We start from the raw sequence: 21,673 nt of genomic DNA on the forward strand, positions 1-21,673 counted from the left end.
CATAGTATCAATGCTCTTCTCAAAATCCTGACTTCCTTGCCAGCTCAAAAAACCATATCTGTGTGGTGTCATATCCTGGCCTGCTCAATAATGAGGTACTTTGTAAAACTATTTGTTTAAAATTACTCTCTTGAGCACTAAATGCCAAGAGGAAACATGGAAATGGTCGCTCCCACACACACGAATGAGTGGCTGATTCAAAACCATGATTTGTTTTCCACGAGAACATGTGTGAATCTGAGTCATGGTCTTTGTCTTTGGACAAAATTATCCTTAAAATAAAATCCATCTTAGCACTCTTCAACTCTGTGGTCAGAGTAATCCGTGGCTTTTTGGCTTCAGAGCAAAGCTCTGTTTTGGACCATCAGTCTCTGGTTACTTAGCAATCAGAGTCACATCACCCAGCCAAGCAAGGAGGAACGGATGTCTCAGCACTTGCAGTGGTTTCCCTCCCTTGCAGCACCACGGTTTCCAGGTTCAAAAACAACAACAGTCCTCCTGTGAGACGCAGGGCACTGACCACAGCCTGAACAAAAGCCAGAGCCAGAGGTTTTCTAGGCAGCTCATGAAACACAAGGACAGCTCATCATGAGAAGGGAGCAATTTTTAATATAGTCCCTTCGTGCAGAAGGGAGTATCTGGAGCTGGTTTCATTACTAGCAATACACACTGCTCATGATGAAACAAGTCTTCTCCCTTAACAGAGACACTGGGTTTGGCTCCCTTGAATCCCTTACAGCAAAATCCAAGGGAAGGATCCCACTCTCCACTTAAATACAACACCCCCAAACTTGGGAGAAACCACACAGCGCTGAAGAGTGCAATTATCCAATCTACTCAATATTTAGACAATGAAATTTCTGTTGTCAGTGCCTCAGGAACAAGTCCCTGGATAACAGGAATAGCCTTGCAGCAAGCAGGAGGCTCCCACTGGAGCCCTCCTGCATCACAAACATGCCAGGCTTCACCACCCGACCAAACCTTCAACTCACCCTTTCCCCTCTGCAGGAAGCCAAGAGGATTTCCCAAGTCACATGGTAAACAGAGCATTTTCATTCCAAAAAAGGAATCAAATTTTTCTGCCCCTGGGAAATCTCTGCAGTTTTTCAGCTCACTGTTATTTTGGGGAGAAAATAACTTTTGCTGCCAGCTTTCCCTCCCATCTCCCCCAGCCAGGAATCTTTGTAATGTTTGGGACAGGCTTCCAATTAATTTAAATTACTATTAAAAGGTTGCTGCTGCACTGCATATTCACAGTGTGTGAGTTTTGTCTAGAAGCAGAAAACATGAGCAGGACATGGGATATGAAATTATTCTCAAAGGCAAGCATGAATAATGACAGAACAGTATTCATGCAGGAAAATTTGTATAGGAAAACCATCATCCAGACCCCAGATAATTCCTTTTAACACACAAGCTGAAAAAAAAAAAAAAAATCCCACATCACTCTTGTGCTATCTTGGGCAGCTCATTTTCTCTTCATCATTTGTCAGAGTAGTACTTAAAATTGTCATTTTTGGAGTTTCTTTGCCAGACAGAAAACTCATTCTCACTTAAGTCCAAACATCTAAGAAAAATGACGAGGCTAAATTACAAAGATGTATTTTTAAAGAATGGTTGAAGTGGAATGAATATTTCCTCTTACAACAATCTGTCAGAAATAATTTCCTTCCTACTCTGATTCCATCTCACAGCCTGCACCCTGGCCAGCCAACATCCTTTTGCTGCTCCTTCTACAGGTTTCAGCTGCAAATCTAAAAGAGCTCAGCACCATCAGAAGTCAGTTTGGGCAGAAGAAAACAAGGGTTTAATACAAGACTGACAGAGCACAAGACAGACAATCACCCAGAGCTGGTTTTTATGGTGGTTGCTCCCTTGCAGATCCTTCACAAGTTACATATCTGAGTGCAATTCGAGTTTTAGTTATTCCAAGAGGGAGTGTCAGAGATTGAGAGTTTCCACATTGCATGGCAGTCCTTTCCTCCTGGGGAAGCCAACAAAAGCAAATTGCTGAAATGAGCTCCGCATTTCCTAATTCCTTAAGAGCTGCCAAGAATGCAGAAAAAGATAGTGGACATGCTCTGTGTTTTACAGGAGACAAAAGCCATACCCCACAGGCTCATCCTGCTGGAAACTAATTCCACGTCACACTCAAGTGCTGCACATTTTCATCTTCATTAAGATGACATCTCATTTTGATGACCAATTGAGAGCTTAATAACAGGGAGAAAACCCTATTCAGAATCTTTAACAGCAGAAGCATAAATCCTTTCATTTTCTGCATTAAATACTCAAGGACAAAATAGCCCTTAAAGCCTGATTGCTGTAGTTTGCACTGGGAAAGTGAAAATATGATGAAATCCCCACCAGCAATACCACAGGTGGTCTCTCACCCCAAGAGCACTTCAGAAATAAGAAGTATGCCCCCACGGTGAGCTCAGGGAACACAGCTTCATCTAGTTTCAACAAATTTCAAATTTTTTAGTACAGTTCCTCCTCCTACCAGGAGCCACAGAAGTAGAAAGCAGCAGTTGGGCTTTTAGGAAGAGAGGCTGACCACCAACTGACACTGCAATAAATGAATAATTTTTTTTTTTTTGAAAAATCAAGCCATCCAAATCTAAAACAATTTCTGTATTTCCACAGACCTACAATCAGGACAATAATTTACATTGCATATTTGAGTCAGCTCAGTGCTCTTTTATAGAATGGCAAACTGGTGACTCATAGCACAAATCAGAAAATAAGTCATAAAAATTATGTTTCCCCCTCCAGATTGGGTGGAGCCTAACCTCACAGAAAGTTTCCTCTTTAAGATGAGTCTTAAAACAGCTTTAGAGAAGAACAACTTTTTTTCTTCTTCTCTTTCTAAGACTTGGCTCTGGTCAGGAGAGCTATACCCCTCCTGACTGAGCACAGCTGAGAAACACTCCCCTTGTGGAAAAAGAACTACCCTGAAATGTTTATATTTTAGTGACAGCATCAACTTGATCATGATTGTAACTTACTTTCCCATCAGGGAACCTAGATTCAAAGTCTTTGTTATTCCCATGGGATAAAAAATAAATAAAATATGGTAATATCATCAAATAACTCTCAAAAAACCCCAAACCAACATCTAGTCCTCGTATTGTGCTCCTCTTTCACACAGACAGCCCTGAAAGTGTGTTCTCTGATTTTAGCCACTTTCGTACATTCAAAAATATTTGCTGGTCATCCCCTTTAGCACAGATTTTTAATCATTCCTTGGAAAATCACAATCAGCAGTATGCCAGGTCAGGAAAGCAGCAGTACAGTTAATTAAACAAGTCTGCCAGCTTCCATCCTCGGCAAAAACACAGCCCAGAGTCTTCCAAGCCCAACCATCCCTGCTGCCACTGCCTGAGCTTCACCTGACAATTTGCTTCAAGGGCTGGGCAACAATGGGACAATAAACTGCAGCTTTTGTGACAGCGAGCTGTTGGAAGCCTGGATGCTGAGAATTTTAGAGCTTCTGTGCTGACAGGCACTGACCCTCAGGAGAGAACACAGCATTTGACCCGAGGCCATGGAGAAGCTTCCAAAATTGAGTAAAAGAATTCAATTCTATCTGAATGAATGACAGAAGTCAATTCTACCCATAATCTGGGATTGTGGGTGTGGAGTTTGAATAGAAGTGTGTGATATCACAGGGTGGAAAACTTAAGTGTTTAAGGTTTTCGAATATAGTAATATATAAAGGAAGATGGGAGGTTTTAGAGCAGAGGCTGGTCCTACTTCTTCACCTTCTTCTCCATGGGTTTGGGTGGTTTTGTGTAATTGGATAAAAAAGTCCACATTGAGGGCCATGGGTGGTTGGTTATTGGGTTAAAAGTAAAAATAATTTAGGTTTCATTTTTTAATTGGACAGCTTATCCTTAAAAAGCCTTGTAGAGAGAGAGATGGAGCTCCATTTTTAGTTTGTTAGAGTGAAGTGCTGTAGAACTCAGGGTTTGTGAGACTGTGACACAGATAAGAACTAATAAACATCTGAGTGCCAACATGAAACACCATCTCACACATTTAATCCTGACCCTGGCAAAAAAGAAGCAAAGACTCTTTGTGTCTCGCCCTCAAGGCCTGAGGTGGTCCCACAGGAAATTATGACCACACTATCGAGCTACAGCTTCTCTGGAAGTCAGTGCTGCACAGGAAAAAACCTCACTAAATACACCCTGGATCTATGGTGAATAAAGGAGAGCCGCAGCAGGATGTCCCCTGCAGCCTCCTCTTGAGGCTTATCCCATCTCTCCTTGGCACAGAACAAGATCTTTGCAGGACACCGTCTCCACTATGTCCTCAAACCTGAGCCACCTGCACCAAAATCCTACCTGGCTTGGAGGATGGATCAACACAGGTAACCCTGGTTCTCACCAGGAGCAGAAAGAAAAACCTGCACGCTGTCCAATACCTACTCAAAATCTGGCTGCAGCTCAGATGAGTTCCGTTTTTCCTTCTTAGGCTTAGAAGAAGGCACTAGGAATCAATATTCCTGATTTGCCCAGAACTTCTAGAATGAACTACCACAGGAATGCCACACGCAGCCAACCCCTTGATTTTCTATAGGTATTTTTGCACCAGCTGATTACATTCCAATCCCACCTAACTCAACCCCTGGCTACAGGCACCAGGAAATGCAGCAACAGGAGCCTCTAATCTCTGCAGGAAGGAAGCCATGAGGATTAGGTGTTCAACAGACAAAAGCAAAGCATTTTATTTAAATATTTTGTCTACCCCCACGTCACTGAAAACCATTTATAGCTTGCTTCCTTGTGAAGCCTTTCCAGGCCTGCTTCCAAGCCCCACTACACCTCAGCCCTTGGAAAGCTGACCCTCAACCTCCACAGCACCTGGGACAAGCAGGGGACAGGAAAGGCTTTCCCTTGTTCCATGAGGAAGTTTCCCCTGAGGAATAGCCCCACTTCAATTCTCTCTCCCTGCCCCTCAGAGGACAAGCTGTCTAACAGGACGTGTGGCCTCCCACACATTACAACCCCCCAGCCCACCCCAGCACCTTCTCCACTGCAAACACATTTGGGAACTTGGCTTCCTTCACCCTCTGTGTGTGTAGCCAAAGAGGGAGACTGGAAAGAGATGCAGCCTCTGATACTTCTGCTCCCAGTTCATTTCTTCAGCTCTGTCACACTCTTCCAACGCTGTGGATGCCCAAGCCCCAGTTGCTCCATGGTGAGGCCTCCTCACCCTGCCCAGCCATCCTGAAATGTACACCACCACCACGCTCAGAAGGGAAATCTACAAATAGCAGTAAAAAACTTCCTTCTTCTTGCTTATCCCGACACCAAGATCAATGAATGAACTTCTCATTCAAGTTTCTTGCATCCCCCTCCCCAGATCTCTCACCCTTGTGATCCTGTTAGGGACAGACTTTTGATCTTCTCCCTAAGGGATTGCTCGTGTGGGAACATCTCCATGCTGAGCCCACTGAGCTTTCTCAACTCCCCCAGGTTTCAGAGCTCTCAAGCAAGCTGTGAGTGCTTCACTCAAGCCCTGTGTCCCCCAGTACTGATGTACTCCCAACTGCTCCCTCATAGCCAAGTATTTGCTCACCTCCTCGCCCTCTCTCCCATCTGGTGTTATTAGAACCTCCTCCTTTGTACTTCACCCACCTGGAGGAGTTTTTTTGTTTATTTTACAGCACTGTCCTCACAGTAATCTAGTCCGTTGGTGCAGTTTCTTCCAGCATTATTTATATTGCTTTTGAAAGAATTCATCCATAAGACCATTTAGCATTTCCACCCTGTTTCAAAGAAAGCCCATTTAATTTATCACCTCTGCAAGAAACCAGCCATCCTGAGAAGTACCCAAGTAGAATTGATGGTACTAAAAACAACACTGCACAGACACACCTGATGTAACCACTCTATTAATTACACCCATATTATACAAACTCTTCCTACGTCTTTCCTAATGTAATCTATGGTCTCAGGAAGCTTGTACATCCCCGTCCCATCACAGCAGGATCAATTCTTCATCAGCCATAACTGATTGATGTGAGCCTAACCTGCCCTAACCACCTCTGATAACAGACTGAGCAGCCTTCCCAGAAATAATTCAGCATTTCACAGCTCTTACTGTCAGTAAAGTCTGCCAGCACCTAACCAAACCCCTCTGCTCACACTGTGAGCCCATTCCTTCTCCCACCTGACGAGGATTTGTCTGGTTTTCTGCTTCCTCTTTGCAGCAACACCTCCTTTCAATTTCCTCTTTATTACAAAGAGCTCCAGTTCCTTTCATTTCTCCTCACAGATCATTTATTCCAGGATTCAGCTGCTCTCTCTCAGTGGTCTGCAGAGTTTCTCAAGTGCAGTGTGAGGGAAAGGATAACTAATCTCTGCTGTGAGGGGATAAACAGGCACATCACAGATGCTGCCAGAAGGAACTGCCAGGATCCTGGATCCCCACCTCTTGGTTCTCAGGGATTCAACCCAACCGACCTGCACACCACCTCCCTGTTGAAAAAAACCCAAAAATTAATGACTGCAACACCACAGCCAGGCTGCCAAAAATCCAACAGCACAGCCCAACTAAAGCCAGGAGGGCTTTCTAATCATCAGTCCCCAGCGCACTGGCAAAATCCTCCTCCTTCCCCAAGCTATTGAAGGAAACGGCTCTGACAGTAGGATTTTAACATGCCCACACCTCAGTCACGTCCGCTCAGTATCCTGGGCAAACACAGGAGATTCACGGCTTTTTAATGTTTTTTTTTTTATAATTTTCTCACACATTTACTGCTACACTTAGCCCAAGGAGTGAAACCAAGCACGAATCTGAGCCTCTGTTAAATCAATCGCAAACGTCAATTTAAATTTAGATAATTACAATTATTTGCCAGGGCCACACCGCTCAAGAAGACAGCTCAAATATTAATTACGGACGCTGGAAAGGCCATTCCACACCTGAGCAGGTGCCGGGATTAACCCTGCAGTCACAGGGCACACTTCACACGTGGGAACGAGCGCGCCGCGAATGCGGGACTGCCGGGATGGAGACACCCGAGAGCGACGGAACCTCCGGCATCCCCTCGCTGCCAAAGCACACCGACAGGGGCGGAGGAACGAGCGGCACGCTGAAGATACCGGGCACAAACAACTCTTTCTACAGCACCGAGGGACCGCAGCGATGTATCCGCTGCGCCGGCGGAGCTCAGAGCCCGCTCCGTCACCTGATTAATCCACAATTTTGGTGGCTCCTCGTAGTTCCCGTGATTACTTGTTTGGAGCAAAACAAGGGAGCGACAGGTGCACACCTCCGACAGAAGCTCCCTTAGAGACAGCACCGAAACGGATTGTGGCAAAAGCCAGGAGGATAACCCACGGTTACACAGTGTTCCCTCAGTTTAAAAAGAAAAAAATAGGGGGAAAACCCTCCCGGTATTTTTAGCAAATCTTTCGAGATCCAAGACACAACCTGCTGCTTTTACAGTTTTTTTCCACCCTGAGACACACAAGAAAGCCTGCGCGCTTTGCCAGTCCCCTCTTTTCCTGGCGAAGACACCAAGGAAAAGGGAGCGAACAGAGCCCGGCTGGCTTTGCCCCTCTCCCTCTGCCAGCCAGCGCACCGACCGGGATTCGGGAAGCCCCCCAAGCGCCCCCTTGGCTGACCTTGAGGGGAGCGGGAAGAGAAGGGAGGAGAGGCAGAACCCGGGCAAGAGGCGCTGCGCTGCCCGCTCGGGTCGGTGCCGGTGCCGCCGCTCCCGGCGGGGGCTCCGCGACCTCCGCGCTCCCCCCCCCGCTCCCGGCGGCCCCCAGCGCCACCTGGCGGCCACGCCCCGCGACCCCCGCCCCGGGAGCGCGGCCCCGGAACGCCGGGCAGCGCCGGCAGCACCGCCCGCTCCCGGAGCGGCGCGGGGCGGGCGGGCCACGAGCCGCCGCTGCCGGAGCGCGACCGGGAGAGCTCCGCTGCCGTCGCCCGCCACCGCGCTCAAGTTTCACCCGGTGACGGTGCTAAGAATAAACGCGCAGCTGGCGGAGCCGGGAGCTGGGAACCACCGCGAAACCGCCGTGGAGCAGCCGCGGAGCCGGGGCCCCCGCGCCGCCCGCCGGCACCGCGCCCGCCTTCTGAAGGGCACACGGCTGCCGCCTCACTCACCGTCCGGTGTCGCTGCTGCTGCTGCTGGCGGCGCCGGCCCAGCGCTGGGAAGCGGCCGGCGGCGGCGGTGAGCGCGGCGGGGCGGCGGCCGCAGAGGAGGAGCGGCAGCGCTCTGCCCGCCGTGGCCGCCATCGCGCCGCTGGAGCCGCCCCACGCTGCGGCGGCGGCGGCGGCGGTGCTGCTGCCGCTCGAGCGGGGCGGGGCGGGCGGGGAGCGGCGAGGCGGAGCCAGCCGAGAGCGCTGGCCAATCGCGGCGCCCCTCCGGCCGGCCCCGGGGCTCGGGCAGCCAATCGGCGCCGAGCGGGTGGGCCGCCCGCAGAGGCGATTGGCCGGTGGGCGGAGCTGCGAGCGGGCCCGAGGGCAGGGAAACTCCTCGGCAGGGGTGCCGCGGGGCGGGGCAAGGGGTGGGTGGGGCCATGAGGGGCGGGGCCAGGGAGTGGAAAGAGGGGGAGCGGGGGCACCCCTAAGGGGGAACAGCCAGGGACGGGACGCGGGGAGATGGGGAGCACCGGGAGAGGGGTGCAGGGAGGTGGGATGCACTAGGGAGGGGGTGCCGGGAGATGGGGAGCACCGGGAGAGGGGTGCAGGGAGGTGGGATGCACTAGGGAGGGGGTGCCGGGAGGTGGGGAGCACCGGGAGAAGGAGACCACCAGGAAGAGGCTGCAGGAAGATGGGGTGCAGCAAAGATACTACAATGGATACAGTGTAAGGGTGGCACAGGGATTTGGGGTGCTGGGTCAGACTGGTGCCCCACCCAACAGCAGTTTCAGTGTTTCAGTGAAGGGTAAGAAAATATCTGGATATATATATATATATTTTGCAGACATGGTGGGCTGGGCTGCCAGCATAGACCTTGCAGCACCTGGGCTAAATAAGCAATCTGTGCTCAGCTTTCTCTTGAAAGATGAGGTACCTGGATTACTTTACTTAGAAAAGACTTTTCCCTCCGGCCTGGGAGTTACTACAACACCAATGGCAGCTCCTTCTTAATTCCTGTTATTTCTCCCTCTGCGTTTCTAAAAATACGGAGAGGAGCACGACCAAGTCATGGGATGACACAGATGTGCTTCAGTATCACCCACACCATCACAACACTCCTTTTTTCATCCCCACCTCCCTCCAGTGCTGCCTTCCACAAGTCCTGATGGGTGTTCTAAGCTTTCCTCCAGGCAATGTCATTTTGGAGTTTGTCCCTGAGAAATCCTCCACCTCAATCCTCATTTCTGGCTGGGTTTTTCCTACAGAGATCAGCTTTCCCTTCTTTCTCTTTGTTGGTTGGGAAAACATGGTTGAAGCCTTGACTGTGTCCTTCTGGAAGGATTTACCCAATGTCTTTCCAACTTCCCACATTTAGCATTTCAATGATTATTTGCATTTTCTTGGAAAACCAAGGAAACAAATTGCAGCAGCAGCTGCTCTTGAGCTTCATTGCTCAGACCAGACAGAGTCTTTGCTTGATCTCTGCTTGTTGTATTTCCCTGTCCTGTTATGTTGAAAACTAATGGTGAAAGGAAAAATGCTTCAGAACAAGGATTTCGAGTAGCAAAGCCCTCAGTGATGAGTCCACAGTGGAAGATGTTCCCCCACACATCTTGGCACCTCATGGACCATAGCCAGGGTTTCCCTCTCTGCCACATCAGCCTCTCTCCCTGGGACAGCTCCCAGCAATCCAGCACAGTGGGATTAAAATCCTAAAAATGGCAAAACTGTGGTTAATGCAGCCTGGGTGAACTGGTAAAGAAAGATTAGAAAGGCAGGAAAGGGGCAGGAAGGAAGGCCCAGGATGGGGAAGGCCCTTGGGGCCAGAGCCACCTCTTCTCCACATGAACTACCCACCCCAAATCTTTTTGCCTGGGGGAGCACAGACACGTTTAGGATGAGCCTGTGCTCTCCTCCTCATGGGGTTTCCTACAGGGATCAGTGCCAGCAGCTCCCAGGGAGGACAGGGATGGGCACAGCAAGCAGACCCTGCCCCAACTCTCTCCTCTTCCCTACTCCTCCAGCCATTCATACTCTGTATTTAGATATTTATTTATCATTAAAGAGGAGCTGGGAATGACCAAAAGTAAAATTTTTGGCAGAGTTTATACATTTCCAGGGAATATTTGACAGAGGTGGGGGAAGACGGGCTTTGAGCAAAGGCTAAGGGCAGCAGAAAAGCCAAAAATTCATTAGCAAACCCATACTGAGTGTGTGGGCACTCGTTACAAAGCACAAAAATGGGAATTAAATGTGAGCCCTGAGATCAATACCCCAGGCAATTAAACGAGCCAGCAGGGAACGACTCCCCAAGGTGCAGGGAGAGAGAGGGGTGAGGATATTGGCACCAAAATGAAACCCTGTCATTTCATGTAAAAAACTCCTGCTAGAAGCATCTTCCACTCTTGGAAAACCTAAATAAAATAATGTATTTAACAAGGCTTTCTCCTGGTGCTTATAATTACAGCTGGTTGAATATTGGAAAGCTGCTCCTGAGAAGAATTGCTGGAGAAAAGCACGCCAGAGTTTGCAATTAATATATTGCAGTGGGAAAGTGGAAAACTTAAGCTTCAAACCCTCATCAACCATCCTGACACTGCTGAGAGGGGCATGGATTGTTCCCTCCTGCAAATAAAACACTGATGTAAGAGAAAGTGAGTGTGGGATAAGCCATAGGCAAAGCCGTCACTTTGGAAAACCTGCTCATGCCCCAAAGTGCTTGGATTAAATAAACCAGCTAGGAAGAAAAATCCTAAATGACCTTTTAGTCCATAGATTCACCACTTTCTCCATGTTATTTAAATTTAGGATTAACCAATTTTACCCCTACAGATGTGATACAGCAGAATTGGGCACCTGGAGATTGATGCAAAATCCTGCAGGTGCATTAGACATGGGTGGAGGAGGAAATTCAGGAGGATCCCAGGTCCAAGTGCTTTTTTTCTCCTTTTATTTAGAAGAAAGTTGGTGCTTCCAGGTTTCTGCACAGCCCTGAGATGGGGGGCAGAGTCTACTTGCCAATAAAGGAATTGTGTTGGCCACCTGTAAGCTGAGCACTGCCCAGCTTCTCATGGAGCAACAGGATAGGAGGGGAAAATTCCCCTGGACTGTGCAGGATGGTGATCCCTGTCTCATCACAACTCAAACCTGAGCTACCCAAACATGCCACTGTTTGCTGGCTGCTTCTCCCACCCATTTTTTGGGATCTGGAGATGGCCAGACCTCATCCACCTCTAAGCCTCTGGGACCCCCTTAAGCCTCACCAAAAGTTTCACCCTAAAAATCCCCGCAGCCTTCCCGCTGTGGGAGGGCAGTGTCAGGACTCAGCAGCCTCCTGGATTCCTCAAGAGCAATTGCTGTCTATTTATGCCTCTGGAAAATGTGTTTTTTAATGGGGGGGTACATTAAAGCCCGAGGAGAGCCAGCCTAAGAGGCATCTGGAAGCAACTAAAATTAAAATAGCTAAAATTAGCCTCCTCAGCAGTGAATCCTCCCTCTGAGCTGGATGCCAAGGTGCACATGACCCAGGCGTGCCTTTCTCACTTTCCCTTCCTGCTGCCATCCCATTCCTGGGCCACTGGGCACGGCTGCGGCTGCTGCCACACCTACCCACCACCCCGGAGAAGGAAGGAATTGTTCCCCGGGAGGGTGGACAGCCCTGGCACAGGGTGCCCAGAGCAGCTGTGGCTGCCCCTGGAAGTGTCCAAGGCCAGATTGGACAGGGCTTGGAGCAGCCTGGGATGGTGGAAGGTGTCCCTGTCCACAGCAAAACAAGATGATCTTTAAGATCCCTTCCAATGCAATTAACATTCTATGATTCTGTGATTATACAGATATATAAAAGCCCCTGAGACCCCATATACCACTCTTCCAGGCCCTATACACAGGCCCTTCAGCCCTGCTAACCAGGACCTATAGAGACACTCCTTGTACAGTGCACACAAGCCTTTCAGGATCTGTACATAAGCCCCTCAGACCCTACAGACAGGCCATTCAGGACCTGTAAATATGCTCCTTCTACACTGTATACAGGCCTTGAAGGACCTACAGATATGGGCCCCTGAGACCCTGTATGCAGACCTTTCAGAGCATATATAAATATATATGTGTATATACATATATATATATATATACATTCATACGTGTGTGTGTGTGTATATATATATATATATATATACACCATAGATAGGCTCCTGAGACTCTATATACAGACCTTTCAGAAAAAATATATATAGATATATTTATATAGGCTCCTCAGATCCTACCTAGATGCCTTTCAGAGCCTCTGTCTATCTATCTGGACCGCTGTGACACTATATACAGACCCTTCAGAACCTATAAATATATATGGGCCCCTCAGAACCCATACACAGGCCTTTCAGAGCCTCTGTCTGTCTATCTGGGCATCTCAGACCCTATATATAGAGCTTTCAGACTATCTATCTACCTATAGATAGGTGGGTGCCTCAGACCTTATATACAGATCTCACAGAAGCCACATATATATGGGCCCCTGAGACCCTGTATACAGGCCTTCAAGTATGTCAAAGTCCCACACACACTCTTCAAGACCCTATACCAAATCCCCTCAGCCCCTACAGACAGGACCCGCAGGAACACTCACCACACGCTGCATAAAAGCCTCTCGTGACCTACACAAAGAGGATTCTGAACCCCTACACACGCACGGACTCCCCCAAACCCGCAGCGACCCCCGCGCCCCTCACGGCGCTCGGCGGGAGCCGAGGCCACGCCCACCAGGGCAGGACACGCCCACGCCCAGCGCAGGGCCCGCCCCCGGAAGCGCGCGCCCGGCGGGCGGGGCGGCGGGAGCGGCGGCGGGGTTGAGGTGAGCGGGGTCCTGAGGGGGCCGGCTCAAGGCTGAGGAGTCCACGGTCCTGGGGCTGCGGTGTTCCCGGCCTTGGGGTTGGTCGGGGCCCAGGCTGAGTAGATGCCAGAGCCCAGAACTGGGCGGGGAGGGGGGGTTCCCATGGCACGGGGAAGTTTAAGGCCCCGGAATATCGGGTCTGCTTAGGCCGTAGGTCTCAGGGGGCTGAGCAGGGGTTCCCGGGCCACGGGAATGGAAACGGGTCTAGGGGGAGTCGTAGGCCCCGGGAATAGGAGGGTTGTGCCTCCCGGGGCTGAGGGACTCCAAGGCCCCGGGAGTGAGGGGTCCTGGCTCCCGGGGCTTGGGGCTGAGGGGTCCCAGGCTGAGACAGAGCTGCTGCCCGGGAAAACCAGGGTTTCCGGCACACACGGGGCTCGGGATGCCGTGCTCTTCTGGCTTCTCCATCCTCCGTCCCGCAGTAACACGGTGCCTTCCCCCTGGGAAATGAACCCGCGGGTCTGGGGCTCCATCGCGGCGCTCAGAGGAACGGGGGGTCCCGCCGGTGTCCGCCGCCCAGGGGCCCTGCAGGGAGTGTTTTGGGGGGGCTCTCCCACCGTGCGAGCAGCTAGGTTTGGGTTGGTTTTCTTGCTGGTTGTGGGATCGCCAGCGGCGCTGCCCGGGCTGTGTGAGTTATCGCCGTGTGTTACAGCTCACGTCAAACCCCTTTCTCTTGATAGAGGTTCTTTAAAGCTTTAACTCCGCTGAATGGCCCCAGCTGCGTTTGATGTGCAGTTTGTGTCGGGAAACCTTTAGGGTGAATTTGAGTTAATGTACTGCTCAGAGCACAGAAATGCCTGATGTTTATCACAACGTGATTTATGTGTTCTGTACTTGCTTGCAGTTTAATGAGCTGCTTGGGAAAGATGGTAAATCTGGCTGTGCTTAGTGGGGTCTAGGGGAGTGGGCAAGTCAAACCAGAAGGTTTCTCCTTTAGAATCCTCATTGCCAGCTCAGGTTTGGGTTAAAGGCCTGGCTTATCTTTAATTCCTTTATTCAGCTGTTGACCATTTTGCTCTTCCTGGCTTTTTTTGGCTCAGTCTGAGATACATTTCCTGAGGTCGATAAGTGTAAGCACTGCAGGGCATGACTGCCAGGAGGGAAATTGGATGCAGCACGAAGTTATGTTCTTTATTGTGTTTCTTTCTCATTTTTAGAACAGGCCCCAGCTGAGAAATACTTCCCTGTGTTCTCTGTGACCTCTTGACCTGCAAACTGGGAGCAAATACACTACAGGTGGGGATGGTGCTGCTGAGTGCTGGGCAACTCCCTGCTCTCAGGTGCTTTAACTGGTGAATTCATAATTTGGCTGATTGTTACCCTTAATATACCCTGTGTAGAATTATTCTTGTCCTGGAGCATTCTCTTAGGGCTTTTCTTAAAGCTGTAGGAGAATGAGTTGCCTTTTTTTTTTTGCAGTGTACAAAGTTGTGCTGACTTTCTTGGTGCGAGTGCTTGGGCATGCTGAGCCCTGGAAGAAGTTTGTCTACCTGTAGCTTTCTGTCAAGCCAACCACAGCTGTTCCACCACTTTCCTAAAATGCAAAAAAAAAAAAAAAACTCCCAACACCCAAAAAACCTGAAGTACTCACTAAAAATGTGTTTCACCATAGGGAGGTATATAAAAAGCCCCAACAAAAATACAACCAAAGCTAATAAAAGATACTTAAACTATGTATTTGTCCATCTGGAGCAACAGAGCATTTAATGACTTCCCACTGTCAGAGGGCAGGGTTAGATGGGATATTGGGAAGAAATCCTTCCATGTGAGGCTGTCCAGAGAAGCTGTGGCTGCCTCTGGATCTCTGGAAGTGTCCAAGGCCAGGCTGGATGGGGCTTGGTGGAAGGTGTTTACAATGAGTCTTAAGCTTATGTAACCCCTCTTTATTTCCTTGTGGAAGTGGCTTGTTCTCCCAGTGACCCGTTTCCTGCAACAACTTTTGTGATATTCCCTAATGCTTCCTGAGCCTAGGAAGCTGAAATTCCATGTCCTGGAGGAAAAAGAATGATGTGCCTTGATTCCCTCATCAGTGTCTGCCTGCTGGGGACCCTCTGGAGTGCTCTGTGTGTCACTTCTCCCTGCAGGTTCCTGTTGCACCTCCTGAGTTCCTGGGTAAGCTCATGGCAGAGTTTGAGGAGAGATGGTCCAGTTGTCCTTGGGCTGCAAGACTTGCAAATCATTTGAAGTCTGGGCAGGGCTTGGAAGCAGCAGCTCAGAAATGTTACTTTTTTCAGGTAATAGTTGAGGGAGCCATCAGCATGTTTAGATCTGGACTGTGGCAATAACCATTTTTATTTTCTTGAGCAAAGTAAGTTCTGTAGCAATCATATTAAGTTTATTATAAAAACATACTGTTTTATGCTGTTCCAGTTGCTGCAGTTACACTTCCTGAGGTGATCTGGGATATGGAAATGCTTGGTTTTTTCTTCCCAAGTTCCCAGTTGACATATTGGGGCCAAATATTTTAGCTCAGTGCAGTGGGGCTGAGGATGCTTGGGTACAACAATAAAAATAACCTTAATTATATTAATTCCAGGTGCTGTGATTTCCTGTTGGGATGTTGAAGGGGTGCCAGTGAAAAACTGTCTTGGTGTAGATGTGACTTCAGGTGGGATGATGGTATTTGGGATAATTTAGCAGGAAACAATTACCCAAGGTCTTTGGGTGTTGTACACCTTTGAGCTGAATATTGCCTTTCTTTTTTAAACTGAATTGTTCTAAGAAAAGTGTGCTGCAAATGGTGGGGCTCCCTCTTAAACACAGAATCATGGAAAGGCTATTAACAATCATCCAGTTCCACCCTTGCCATGGGCAGGGACACCTTCCACTATCCCAGGCTGCTCCAAGCTCTGTCCAGCCTGGCCTTGGGCACTGCCAGGGATCCAGGGGCAGCCCCAGCTGCTCTGGGCACCCTGTGCCAGGGCCTGCCCACCCTCCCAGGGAACAATTCCTTCCCAATATCCCATCCATCCCTGCCCTCTGCCAGTGGGAACCCATTCTCCCTTGTCCTTTTGCTCCATGTCCTTGTCCAAAATAATTCTGCAGCTCTTTTGTGGGTACTGAAAGGCTGAGAATGAATATTTATCTTTAGGGTGATGCATTTGACACTTCAAGTACAATATACAGGGACTCATAGCAGAAAGTGAATAGAGCCTGAGGCACTTTGTCTCCCTAAGTGCACACCATCCAAAGCCTGTGGCAGCCTCACCTCTTAGTTTTAGATTTAAGATACTTTAAAAGAGGAAAAACAGACTGTTAGATCATGAATCGTTTTACTGTGGCTTCTGTGGACTTACCTGAAAAGTCCTTGGGTAGTAAATTCTGGGTTCTGTTTGTCTACTGCCCTGTGTGTGAGTACAGTCATTTGTTTATCCCCAGAGAAACTTGCTATGGTGTTTACTTCTGTGCATTCTGGATTTAACTTCTCTTGAGAGCAGCTTTTAATTGTAGTCCCACCATGTGAAGAGCTCCTTGTCCGTGGGCATGGGGCAGGACAAGGTTGGAAGAACCAAAGCACTGATGGTTGTGACTGGGAATTTTGTGCTGAGACTGGCACAAGGTTTGGGTTGGGGATTTTTTTTCTGGGTCTCCAAGGTCTCTCAAGGTAAAATTCCTAGTTGTTTCTCTTACTTTAGCTCTGCGACGTGGAATCTGAGATCCTCATGTAGACAACAAGAAAGAAGGTCATGCTTTGAGACAAGAAGAGTTGCAGCTGACCTGTGCTTGAAACATGAGCCCTGGGAATCCGTGTGGCTCCAGAATTCATGGCCTGTCCGTGATGCAGACAAAGCTGCTGTGCTGACACACACCAGCCACTGGTCCAGTGTCTTTATGGACCAGCTGTGTTCTGTACCACCACTTGAATTTCTGTGTTTTCATTTGTTTAGTGCAAACTTCCCACCTCTGGCATTTTTGCTTCAGGAGCTAGAAGAGCAGTGGGGGTTTTGTCCCAAAAATCCCAGTTGTGATACAGACAGGTACCTGAGGTGTGCCTGCCTGCCCACCTTGGATGGAGCCAAGTGTTTGCTGCTGGCTTTTTCCTGCTGAAACCCAGCTCCTCAGGCTGTGCTCTAAAAGCACAAGGCACTAGCCTGGCTTATCCATATTCTTTTCTCCTCTCTGAAGTTCAAACTAATCCAACAATGTGTTGCTGGAAAAGCAACTGCAGTGATTCAGACCTGCTTTTCCTTTTTGGGGGCAAAACAATGCTGTACTCTTCTCCTGATTCCCAAACAATCTCCATCTGGTAGATGAAACAGAGGTGCTGTGAATATTTTTGTTTGTTTCAGTAAGTTTTTAATTCAAAACTTCTTTGTGTAGAAAAGAGAGCCACAAAAGCATGACTCTTTGGCCAAGAAGAAACATTTTCTTAAGGAGGATGTGGCTGTAGATGATGTTTCTGTTTAAAAGGCAACTTCAGCCAAGGAGAAATTACCACATTGTGATATTCAGGTTTTTGGGGGGTTTGCAGATCTTTTTCCTCCTTGTCACAGAGGAGTTCAGACTTCACCATATCAAATTCTGAGACAATCCACTGTCTGTCACCCTTCAAAAAACCTTTGTCTCTTTCTGGAGCTGGAATTGTATCTGCAGGTAACTCAAACCTGCCAAACTGCCACCTTGTCAGCCTAGGGAGGCTTTTGCTTTGTTCTAAATTTTTCTCTTCCAGAATTAATTTTTCATGTTTATTCATTAGGAGTTAACACTGGTTTTCTTGGAGCCCAATGAGCCATAAACATTTCTTAAATGTGACTACTCTGAGATACTTTTTGTTTCTTGTGAGGTACATGCAGGTGGATGACTGTTGGATGGAGCTTCAAGGAGAGTCTCTCCATTCTGTGGAAAAGTTAGGAATTCTCAGGGAAATCATGCCCTGTGGATACAGATTGTGCAAGGCAAGTTGAATGAGTCAGGCCATTAAGCAGATGCATTCCTGCTGGCTGTAACTTTTTATAGGAAAAAGCAGATGTGTTATGTTTTCTATTCCTCTGCCAACAGTTCTTTGATGCTCCTTTGCTCCTCAAATCAGGAAATACCTGTGCTCTGGTGCACCTGCTGGAGTGGCTGGTTTGCAAAGGCAGTCTGAATATTTGAGAATAGCAACTGGGAAAAGAAAATTTCAAACTACTGATTAGGGTAGAAGTAGCTCATGAAGCAGGATTGTTTTCCTTAATAAGGGGTGAGAAGGTTTTTGGTTGGTTTTTGTTTTTACAGCTCTTCTAAATTACCTCTGACATCTCTAGAGGTGTTTCTAGGGACCTTTTTGTGGCTGGGCTTTACTGTAATATTTTCTAGGTAGAAAAGCTCAAGGAATGTGCTGCATTTTGAGTGGAGGAGGGGAAGGGAAAGCTTGAACCAGGAAAAAGCAGCATTTGGCATTTGTTTCTGTGCAAGTTTATAGCTGCCTCCAAGAAACCTACAGTGCATTGCTGGAGTCTGACAGTCTGAAGTAGCAAGGAAATAGTGTATTCTTGCTGGAGGTGCTATTTTCAGCGCTGCTGCAACAGATGGGCCCAGTTTGCTCTGTTTGGGTCCACTCATTTTTCATTTGTGTCTCCAAAGCTGTGCTTCATGGTGGCTGCATCCATCCACTCTCAGGTCCTCTGGCAACTCAGCTCGCAGGTGAAATTTGGGTTTGCTGTTGAGTTTGCCAAGTTTCTTCTGCCAGTTTAGTGGCACCAAAGTCTTTCCCCAGGATGTAAACACTCCTGTTTCCCTTTCCAGAGAAGCCCAAGCCAGCTACTGTTCTGCATCCTTATAAATAATCCAGTTGCAATTTCTAAAAATGCTTTATTAAAGCTAAATCTAAAAGCTTGTGTGTTTGCAATGCATCATCTTCTCTCCTTACCCTGAAAATCAGTACAATTATTTGGCAGAATAAAGCAGCTCATGAGGGGAGGGATATCACTGATCATCCCTGAGGGGAGGCTAAGCCATGGCTGGGTGTAGTTACAGAGCTGTGCAGTTGGGAATTGGTCATTTCCAGGGCTGAGGATTTTAGGAAGAGGTGAGACTTTACTGCAATGACAGTTAAAAAGAAATTGCTGGGCTATGGCTTAGGTTTCTGCATTGATTGATACCTGGTAGACTCTACATCAATTTGAATCGTGCTCTGAAACAAATCTGGTTCCTCTCCAGCAAAATTAATGGGATCAAATATCACCCCAGTCTCCTACCTGAGGAGAAATTACTTTTGCTGCTAGATTTCATTTTCCCAAAACTGATTTATGTGTCTTGGTAGGCTAATAACTTCAGTAAGGTGTGAAATCCTTTCTCTCAAAATTGTGCTCGGTAAGCTGAAAATTTGGAGGGGAAAAGAGCAGGAGCTGTTGGGTCTGTCTTGGAAATGGGGGAAGGAAGGGATCCAGGTGTTCCATTAGCTGGAATGCACCTCCTGGCACCCTTTCAGGAGCTATTCTTACACAAATTTCATGGAATAATAGAATGGTTCCTGGTGGAAAGGACCTTAAAGCGCATCCAGTGCCACCCCTGCCATAGGCAGGGACACCTTCCCCAATCCCAGGCTGCTCCAAGCCCCACCCAGCCTGGCCTTGGACACTTCCAGGGGCAGCCACAGCTTCTCTGGGAAGGAGAAGTCATAACTGATTTTGGTGGAGGCAGGTTGAAGCTCTGAGGTTTTCTTTCCCCCTGGTTTATGAATCTCAGTGTTAATGGTGAAACTTCTCTCCTGATTGCTTCACCCTTTTCCCTTACATATTGACTCTTCCTTTCCATTTGATTTGTTGTCCTTTTTTCCCCATTTTAATTTTTCCTTCCTCTCTTCCCAATCCTCTCAAGAAGATGGAGACAGGAAAGCTGGGACCTGTTACCCTCACTCTTCTGCTGTTGGCTCTGGTTTCAGTGAGCAGGGCTGAGAGATAATTGATAGTCAGGGGCTGAGATGGGAACAGGTGAGGAATTTTCCTACAGCATCTCTTGGGTCAGGATGTCTTGATGTGCTCTGGCAACATCAAACTTGGCTTTTTAATAAACACACAGCTCCACAAAGCTCTTTGAGTTCTTAGTGACTCCATCTCAGCCAGTCTCTGCTGGAGTTTTTATGCCTAAATAGTGCCTCCTAAATGCACATTTTTTTTTTAAAGATCTTCCTGCATAGCAGTATATTTAAATTTACAATTGACATTCTGCTCTAATTCATGGGCTTACCATGTCCCAGTAAAATTGTTCAAATAAGTGCCTGTGACCCCTTCTCTGATGAAAAATTAAACACCCACTGGCTTATTGAATTACTGTTCTCCTTCTCACATGCTTCTGCTGCCAAGGCCAGCTTTGACATCAAAATGCTGCTTCAAGTGTTTTATCTGCTCTGGATCTCTAAGAGATCTACAGAAAGTTTAGTGCTGGGGGGTACCCAAGTGTGGGAAGTCCCTTGTCCTCAGGCTGAGCTGCTTAGTGCTTTCAGTCTTGGAATCATGAGCTAATTAAGGGGCTGGAAAAACAGGAGCAAGTATTTTTGTTCTCTCCTTTTGGTATCTGAAAAAGGATGCAAGAGTTGGGATCTTCCAACTCTTTTCTGCATTGAAAAAATCTAGGATTTTTTCAATCCTTTCAAATTTGAAAGAATTGAGATAGATTGATTTTTTTCAAATCTAGAAAAAATTTTTAAAATCTAGATTTGATTTTTTTTTTCAAATCTGGAAAATTTGTAAGACTTTAGATTTGATTTTTTCAAATATTTTCATTTTATGTGTAGGAAGGCCAGAGGTAGACAGCTTGTCTCAATTTCCTTGGAGAGCAGATTGGCAGGCAGAGGGTCATTGTTTGGGGAAATCAAATACCCACATCAAGCCAGAACTGATGTAACTGCTGAAAAAATGCTGCATTTCTTCTTTTCACCTGACTTGGATGGTGTCAGTTTGAATGGAGCCTGTTTTGTCCTGGGTTGGAAGTGGTGTTTTCCTAGTGGGTCTCTCTGTTGGCTCTTCTGCTTTAAAAAAAAAACAGCTATGAATTGTGGCATAAATAAAAGCAGATGGGTCATTCTGTTCTGGAAAAAAGCCCCAACTATTTCATTTGTCCAAGGATATTGATTCAACCTCTGAAAGTAACTACAGAGCTGTTCTGAGCAAGAATTTAAGGTAAGGTTGGCTTATCTCTTAAAAACATAAATACAGTCTACAGATCTCCTTGTAGCTGTAGTTCTAGAACATCACGATAACTCCAAAATAATGAAATAAGCAAACATAAAATTTAAGTGTTTGTTGTTTTTTTTTCCTCTGGGCTGCTTTGTTGTATCCTATAAAAAATCTTTTATTTTAGTAAATCATTCAAGAGTAGGGATTGTTTCTTATTGTCAGCTGTAATCATATAAGCTAATGGGAGTTTTATACTTGATCTCAGTTTTATTCCTTGCCCTACTGCAAACTGTGGTGTTGAGCTTTTTGTTGCTGCACAGGACAAGATGCTTATTTTTAATCTTTCTAAAAGCGAGCATCAGCTTTCTCAAGTGATCTTGACTTCAAGTGCCTGGAGTTTTTAACCAAATGTACCAAATATCATGGCACTTTTGATTTAAAAAAAGGAAATTGTGAGAGATTGTAGAAATTACAGATGGAAAATTCAGCTTCCAAAGGGATTTTTTAAATTGCTCTGAGATAAGGATGCTCTTTATTTTGGGGCAGTTGTGGGAACTGGCTGCTTTCAACTCTCTCAGGCAGTTGC

The 21,673-nt window shown here is 47.4% G+C and overlaps 2 protein-coding genes across 6 annotated transcripts in view; one reads left to right on the plus strand and one right to left on the minus strand.

Moving 5' to 3' along the window:
• MCU (mitochondrial calcium uniporter) overlaps window positions 1-12,757 on the minus strand; it is an 85,944-nt gene extending 73,187 nt beyond the window's left edge. Inside the window, exon 1 of one of the 2 annotated variants that reach the window (XM_053984100.1) lies at window positions 12,731-12,757. In XM_053984100.1, the coding sequence (XP_053840075.1) occupies window positions 12,731-12,742 (12 nt within the window). In that variant the 5' untranslated portion in view covers window positions 12,743-12,757. Of the gene's footprint in view, window positions 1-8,127; window positions 8,260-12,730 lie in introns of those variants that run through there. The other variant, XM_053984099.1, reaches the window with a different exon arrangement.
• Window positions 12,758-12,888: 131 nt separating this feature from the next.
• MICU1 (mitochondrial calcium uptake 1) overlaps window positions 12,889-21,673 on the plus strand; it is an 88,514-nt gene continuing 79,729 nt past the window's right edge. For 3 of the 4 annotated variants that reach the window (XM_053984392.1, XM_053984395.1, XM_053984394.1), the window contains exons 1-2: window positions 12,889-12,955; window positions 14,149-14,227. The gene's annotated coding sequence lies outside the window, so the exon portion shown is untranslated. Of the gene's footprint in view, window positions 12,956-13,088; window positions 13,132-14,148; window positions 14,228-21,673 lie in introns of those variants that run through there. The other variant, XM_053984393.1, reaches the window with a different exon arrangement.

This window comes from Vidua macroura, chromosome 8 (assembly GCF_024509145.1).
Source record: "Vidua macroura isolate BioBank_ID:100142 chromosome 8, ASM2450914v1, whole genome shotgun sequence".
In the NCBI taxonomy this organism is placed as follows: domain Eukaryota; kingdom Metazoa; phylum Chordata; class Aves; order Passeriformes; family Viduidae; genus Vidua; species Vidua macroura.